Source organism: Oryza glaberrima, chromosome 12 (genome assembly GCF_000147395.1).
Source record: "Oryza glaberrima chromosome 12, OglaRS2, whole genome shotgun sequence".
NCBI lineage: Eukaryota > Viridiplantae > Streptophyta > Magnoliopsida > Poales > Poaceae > Oryza > Oryza glaberrima.
In genome coordinates, this window is record NC_068337.1 from 3,820,413 (window position 1) to 3,828,431 (window position 8,019).

The 8,019-nt window shown below is 43.1% G+C and overlaps 1 protein-coding gene and 1 pseudogene across 1 annotated transcript; one reads left to right on the forward strand and one right to left on the reverse strand.

The window, feature by feature from the left end:
• Nucleotides 1-2,789: 2,789 nt before the first annotated feature.
• On the reverse strand, nt 2,790-6,847 carry LOC127756507 (monothiol glutaredoxin-S12, chloroplastic). Its single transcript, XM_052281851.1, has 2 exons — nt 6,433-6,847; nt 2,790-3,643 (listed from the first exon to the last, which is right to left on the reverse strand). Exons 1-2 carry the CDS (start codon nt 6,781-6,783, stop codon nt 3,137-3,139), a joined length of 858 nt encoding a protein of 285 aa, XP_052137811.1. The 5' UTR covers nt 6,784-6,847; the 3' UTR covers nt 2,790-3,136.
• A 183-nt stretch (nt 6,848-7,030) lies between these two features.
• On the forward strand, nt 7,031-7,815 carry LOC127757372 (momilactone A synthase-like; annotated as a pseudogene).
• Nucleotides 7,816-8,019: the final 204 nt, after the last annotated feature.

The window sequence follows — 8,019 nt, forward strand, 5'->3', positions numbered from 1 at the left end:
TGTTATGTAACAACCTATATACGCATGTAGGTTTCTTTGGGAGTATTCATTAATAAATTAAATAGTCACCTGATGTTTTTACTCATTATTTCTATCTATATATATTTATATATTTATAAAAATAATTAATATAAGGATAAGTACATGAAAGAATTTTTCATGACACATCTCCAATGTCATATATATTCATATACTAAATCTTAAGATTTGATTGCATATATTTGTGAATTGAGATTTCGAGGTTTGATTGTAAGCATTCTAAAACGACACAAAAAAGAACGCAGGGAGTATATATAGAAATACTTATAATTTAATGACAAGCTGTTTTCACAAAGCTAATAATTAATTAACATATGCTTTCAAGCATGTCCTCGTTTTGAAGACCAAATCTTGTAAGAGATATATATAATTCATCTTATATGTTGATGGTCAAAAGTTTGTGATGGTTGACCATATGATTCAAAAACACATTTAGTTCATCTATATGATATCTCTATACCTTTTTGCATTAGGAAATTAATGTCGAATCTTCCCCACTGGGTGCTTCAGCAAACAGCATTTGGATGGTGATGGCAATGGTTAGGTTACATTGGGCGGTGGTTGTTGTTGGTTGGTAGCACAATGGCACCACTATTCAACAGATGTACAGATGATCATGCATGAGTTCCAATCCTAGTATAGCTTTCCTCTTTCTAAGAATCACCAGTGTCCTTTCCAGTAGTTTTGGGCAAAAACTTGATGGCTCTTGGGAAATAAAGTGTGGCCCCTCACCTTCTAGAAGCTAGCCTAGGTGACCCCACCCCCAGTGGCTTCCCTACCAATGATAAAATGGTTAGATGCATGTAGTGCTTGGGTGAGAACTGTCCAAATCCAGATGCTAATGGATGGTATAAAGTGTAATGTGACCTAGTGCCGAATCGCCAAATTTCTTGAGTTTTTCACGTGATAAGCTATAAGGGCGGCAAAAAAGATATGCAAGTGACATGTAGATGCATTGCCGGATGTCCATATATATTGCAGACCTCGAAAGATTTGTAACCACCTCTTAATTTAATTCTAGAGTAAAATTTCATATAATAATACTGAATATATAAAGTCACATCTGTTTAATTTTTCCTTTCATGAACTGTATATTGTGGCAGTCATGATCAGCGCATCATGTTTACCTAACACTTGGATCAGTTGAGCAACTGCAGAAAAGAAAAAACAGTGTGTTACATCAACGATGTCGAAAGTGCACATGCACTAGATCTTCTAGAAGTTATATGTACATGCACAAGAAAGCTCAAGCAGATCTTTGTCATCAATATTGCATCATCAGCATCACCTAACAAGAAATTGAGGAGTGTAGGTTCGATGCTCTAGTTAACATCCAGTTAACCACCAAAGACGCCTCATTTTGTCCACAATTAAGCATGCAGATGGTTATAGGTGGCATATAGCATCAACTAAATGGAAAGATTCTATTGGTCCTCTTGTCATTGCAAAACAGTTAAATTGATAGAATTTTCACAGATTTAGAGAGAAGATAGCATCACTGATAGGGCCATTTTGATTTGGTGATTCAATATTTAGGAAGTTTTGGTTTCATTTCTAGACAGCTAGTCAATGAGAGGGGATAAAAGAAAGATGCATGGTTGGTGTTGCATTTAATTTCCATTGTTCTGCCTTGAAGCAATTGCAACGACTATAGTGGTTTGTGACGTTAACATGATATGGCCGGATGTAATTTGATAGGCGTGTAAAAACTAACTTCGTATATATAATGTGATTAAATTTGTGTTGGTATGACTAATGCAAAGGTTTGAGCTGTGCTTAATTAAAGCATGTATGTCCTTTGTATGCAAGATAACAAGAGTCCGAGAGTTAATTAAATTAATAAAAACTTATAGTTTTGTAAGTTAAGTTGACTAAATGATAAACATCATTAATTCCACCATACTCACACATTCGCGATACATCTCTCTACATTTTAATGTTACCCTACTTGCAGGAGGAGGCCTACGTACCTGAAAATAATTTATGAAACCTTATCAAAATTCTAGCTAGCTATTAATAAAAACACACATACACACCATGCATGTAGATAATCATGAGTATTAATCAGGATAGATTCGCCCCCCCCCCCCCCCCCCCCCCACACACACACACACACCCCTCTAGTGATATGTCTCTGTGATTGACAATTATAAGCTAGCTCTCCAAATGAGGCATTCATGTTTTCTTGTTAGTAGATGATAGACACTTCATATTTGTTCTCTCCGTCTTAAAATAGTAATATTTAGCTATAAATCTAGATCATATGCAATGTCATTATTTTTTTCAGGAATTTTTTTAATGAGAACAGTGTATTTTTAAGTCTTGATAATGGTTTTAGCTCAAAGATCGGCAAGAGCCTATCCAGCTTTTGTACTCCAGAAACCAACATTACCAGGTACTGAATGGATCGTCTAGCACAACGACGTCTGAGTAACTTGAGAAATGGGCCCGATAGCTACCGGGCTGGGCCGTAAGGTGGGCTGCACTGCTGAGTTTTTAATAAAACCCACAATGAAACAGTCTAGGAGCAGAAAAAGGGAAATGATTCAGCTAATTATTAGAAACGGTACAACATTTCATAAAACAAGAGGGTCAAGGAATTATTACTGAGGTATAAGATGATATACTATGTTTGAAGCTACGAAAGAACCTCGAGGTTTAACCACAATGACACTTTGATAGTTTAATGTCGTAATAATAGGTTCATATCTAACTTGAGGCCCTCAAGTAATTATCTACACAGTCAGCACTGAATAGCCATCAGTTATGCAGCATATACTTATTTCTCATAACGATACAATTTTTCACTTCTCATAACGATACAAATTTTCACGTACAAAATCTGAAACGACCACAAAATACTGACAGCCCTCTGCCCTTGCAAATCCTCTCTCAAAAAGCAACCACCATATTACAATTTACAGCATTTCCTCATCTGAATCAAAGAAACGTGTATGTGTATAACTGATCCAAACCAATGTGCCTTGCAGTAAATGAAGCATTACTGCAGCATGTAAAATGATGGTAGCTGCCAAGCTAGCGATTCGCATCAGGTAACAGTAGTTCAAGGCATTACTTAAGCACTCCAGAGTGAGTCCTATTTCTTAAAAAGGGCAGCAAGCTCCCCCTTCTCGGCCATGGATGAAACAATGTCACATCCACCCACAAGCTCCCCTCCAACAAAAACCTGTGGGAAAGTCGGCCAGTTGCTGTATGTCTTCAGGGTTTCTCGCAACCCATGGTTGTGCTCCTCGTCAAGAACATCAACGGTTACAAAATCTACTCCATGTGATTCCAAGATTCCCACAACCCTTTGCGAGAAACCGCACTGGGGTGCGCTCCTTGATCCTTTGATGAACGCGACCACTTTGTTGTCCTTCACTAACCGATCAATCAATTGTTCCAGTGGCACGGTTAGCTGAACATGGCGGCCAGGTGTCAATCGCAAGTCCGGAGGCCTCTGTGGAGGTCCAACCCAGGTGTGGTTTCCAGCAACATTCCCCGGCGGTGCCTTTCCGGTGGCTGTTATATGTTCTTCCAACCATGACTTCCAGGCATTAGTCAGGACAGTTCGATCTGGTGTCTCCTCATCTGCTATTGAAACCTGTTAATGACAGTACGCCAGTGCGGTCAGAAACAGAAGCGATGTGATCAAAATGAGAAATCAGAAGCTTAAAATGTAGCCAAAATTTTTTGCTGTTGGAAGATCAACTTAGTTTTTTTTTTTTTTGAGAAAGAGAGCAGCCCTCTCCCATTTCATTAATGAAATGCAGACTACCATCGGTTCATTACAGAGTTCATAAAACTAAAAAGAAAACAACCATCCACCCTGGGGGAAACACACCCAGTAATACAGAAAAAGCACACAGAATTACTTCAGAAGATCAACTTAGGTACAACTGGTTTGCTAAATCCTATAGTATTATTGAGGATATAAAGAATGATCAATTAGCGTCTAAGGGTGTGTTTGGATGCCCACTTTCCCAACCCCTCTCTCTCGTTTTCCGCGCGCACGCTTTTCAAACTGCTAAACGGTGCGTTTTTTACAAAAAGTTTCTATACGAAAGTCGCTTAAAAAAATCAAATTAATCCATTTTTGAAAAAAAATGCTAATACTTAATTAATCATGTGCTAATGGATCGCTCCGTTTTCCGTCCTCACGGTGCTGGATGGGAACCAGAACCAGCGAACACACCCTAATAACTGTTTCAAACATTCATTTGCCACATCTGTCTCCAAATTGGTTAGAAATTTAGAAGAACAAGAACTCATTTTGTGTATTTATTTATTTATTTTCTAGAGTTCAACTACAATTGTTATTCTTCTTTAAATAACACAACTATTTCACTACTACTAGTGCTATGCCCATGCATTGCAATGGGATCTGGATGAATAGGGAATAATGATTTTATATAATCTGGTTTTATTGGTCAGTTAATTTTGGGAGGGGGCAGTAGGGTGGGAGAGGTAGACCAGTTTGGTTTTTACGAAGATTTTTCATGCTGCGCGCGTGGGAGGACGACGACTATATCTTTTAGTACAGATATTTAGTTATTAGTTATACAGTATCCAAACTAAACCTTCTCTTTTAATTGTTTGAGTAGAAGCAAATTGAAATAGTGGATCGGGGGAAATTCAAGAATTTTATTACAGAGTGCAATGTGAGAACATGTTTGTGCTACTCTTTCATATCTCAATATCACCCTACAATCGGTTGCAAGGTACTTTTCGGTTCATTTCTCTTCTAATCAAGCAGAGGATCGAGTATAGTCACACAATGTTTTCAACATCAGGATATGCGATGATCTGTTAACACTTAAAAAGCCATCTCAATTACCACACATAGTATCAGAAGTGCCTTCTGAAGTATCATCTTGCCCTTGGCATAGTAGACCAGGATCAATATATTGTTAGTGACCAGAACAGTTGGTTTTTAGTTCACCTAGGCTGTGTTCTTTTCGCACTTTTCCCAACCTCTATTCACTCGTTTTCCACGCGCACGCTTCCCAAACTGCTAAACGGTGCTTTTTCGCAACAATTTTCTATAGAAAAGTTGGTTTTAAAAAATCATATTAATCCATTTTTCAAAAAAAAACTAATACTTAATTAATCATGTGCTAATAAGTCGCTCCGTTTTGCGTGCAAGAGATTAATTCCCAACCAAAGAGCCGAACACAGCCTAGTGTTTTGTGGAAAGCAACATTTTGTGTCCAACAATATATCAAAACGGTGAAACTGATTAACGTTTCTAGTGCACGATTTTAAATCTTTCCTTTTTCTCCACTATTTTGGTGTGCAAGCAAAATCAGACACACACCTGGTATGCCCTTGTTATGCATGACCAAGTGGATGTTATGTGGGTAATTCCCTCCGTGTGGCGTGGTCGCGATGGTGGTGCATGACAGGCATGTGAGCACGCGAACCACGCACATCGGCGAGCCGGCATTCGGATTTCCGTTTCTTCTTGCCATTAGATAAGAATTTGTTCCTTAAGATTTTCTTTTCAATTAAAGTTAGTTCCTCAGCATTAGCAGATTGTAATGCCTTCTCTGAATCAATAAAGGCAAGCAAGAATTTAATCTCCTAATTCCTCCCTTCTTCCTGTATCTTCCATCACGGCTCCAGGGAGGCGAGGTCCACCTCGCCCTCCCGTTGAGCACCAATACCACCTGCAAAGCCTAGAAACAGCCCCAGCTCCTAACATCTTGGTATCAGAGCCACACACACACGATCGCCACCATGGTCACAAGGCCATTCTATTTTACTCAATGCTATGCTTTATTTATAGGCTCCAGCATGCACCAAATGATCAGATTGATTAATAATTCCCGGGGTATTAATTGGCTGTAGATGGAAGTACCTCAGTCGGTAACTTCCGAATTCGACTTAAGACCCTATTTGGTAGAGCTCCAACTCTAAAATTTAGCTCTAAGAGTTGGGTCTGGAGTGAAGTTGTGGAGTAACCAAAACCCAGCTCCACATCTCTAGTTCATTTTGTGAGAGCGCTCCACTCAGCTCCGCTCCCAGTTTAGGTGGAGCTGAAACTGTTTGGCTGAGCTCCAGCTACCGGAGAGGTGGAGTTGGAACTGGAGCTGTGCCAAACAGAGCCTAAATAAAAAGAACTGGCCCACTAATGCAGTTATAAAATTCTAATGATGGTGCTGACAGCCTGACACTGATTACAGTGCTGAATTAGCTACAGGATGGTCTGCCTATGCTTGTTGACTCCGAATAAGCTTCAGTTTCATCCTTCACACTTTGCAAGGGAAAATGTTGCCGCATTTCAATCTTTTTTTCAGATCGTAATTTCATCCAGTACAATTATTCAGTGGATTATTCCACAGAAACGTTCACACGAAGACACTTATATCCTAGAGTATGTATGAGGTGTACCTTGACGGAGCCGCAAAGGTCGGCGGGCACCTTCCGGCGGTGGCCCTCGACGCTGGCCCTGACGTTGCGCGATATCCCGACGAACTGCAGCTCGCCGGCGGGGTCGTACACCCCGTAGACCCCGGGCTTGGGGGGCAGGGCTTCCTCGTCCGGCAACGGCTGCGCGGGCTCCGGTGGGATGGCGACGGGGGACGCCTCGGAGAGCTTCGTGAAGGCGGAGACCGCGAGGCCTTCCCGGCGCGCGGGGCGGCGGGGAGGGAAGCGGAGGGTGGAGGAGGAGGAGGGGCGCGCGGAGAGGGGGAGCTGGGAGGCGGGAAGCCGGAGCGCGGCGGCGGCGGAGGAGGTCGCCATGGCTGTGGATGAGGTGGCGATGACGGGAGTGGGGTGGTGAAGGTGGATTAGTTGCTTGACGATATTTTCCTTTTTTTTTGTGTGTGTTGCTGAATGGGCTGGGCTAGGCTGTGCTGGAGGGCCCACCAGGTGAAGTGGGAGATGGGCCCAATTCGACCCAAACATTTGACGTCTCGCCTGCTATTTTGCAGGACGAAATAGGTTCACTTTAGGTCCCCAAATATATCGTCGAGTCGAAAATTCGTCCATGGACCACAAACCGGATACAGCTTGCAACTTACAAAACCATGCAAATAAGGTAACTCAATAGTGTTGTCTCCGGTTTTTTTCTGACGTGGCGCCTTCGTATCTCTTTTAACTAGGTCTTCGTCCCACATGGCATTGAGCCATTCAACGAGACCACGACGTAGGAGTTCGTTGGGAATGGCGCCAATGTTACTATTGCTGATATCCATGACGACCTTGGTCGCGCCGTGGCCAGAGAGCTCGGGCCGGATGCCGTGTTGAGAGGGACATTGTCGCGGCCGTCGATCTTGCCATGGTATGCCACGCACATGTCGACGTCATTTACAGCAACAATGGCATCGCGAGCGCGATACCTTCAGCCACGCTCGCGGCCCTCGACCTCAACGACTACAACTGCGTCATGGACGTCAACGCCCGGTCCCTGGTGACCCTCGACCTCGATGACCGCGTCATAGCCCTCGACCTCAACATCTCGTCAAGCACGCGGTGCGCGTCATGGCCCCTCACCGCACGGGCTGCATCCTGTGCACGACCAGCACGATGGAGGTGGTTGGCGGCTTTGGACCTAGCGCATACTCCACGTCGAAGGCGGCCATCGTCGGCATGGTGTGAACGGTGGCGAGGCAGCTGGCACGGGACGGTGTGCGGGTGAACGCCATCTCGCCGCACGCCATCCCAATGCAGCTAGCGCTACGTCGCCGCTCTGGTCGCCGTGCAGCCCGCTCCACCGCCTGGCCGCTCCATCCCGCCCGTCGCTTGCTCTGGCCACATACAGGGGAGAGATAGAGGATAGAGAGAAGAGGGGAGTAGTGAGGATGACATATGGGGATCACATGGGCCCCACGATTTTTTTTATTTTGTGTGCGTTACTGACATATGGGCCCCACTAGTTTTATTATTTTTCCGAAATCAAATTACCACGTAACGCCACGTCAATGCAACGTGAGAAGAAGACCTAGTCAAAGGAGCTACATAGACATCACGTCAGCT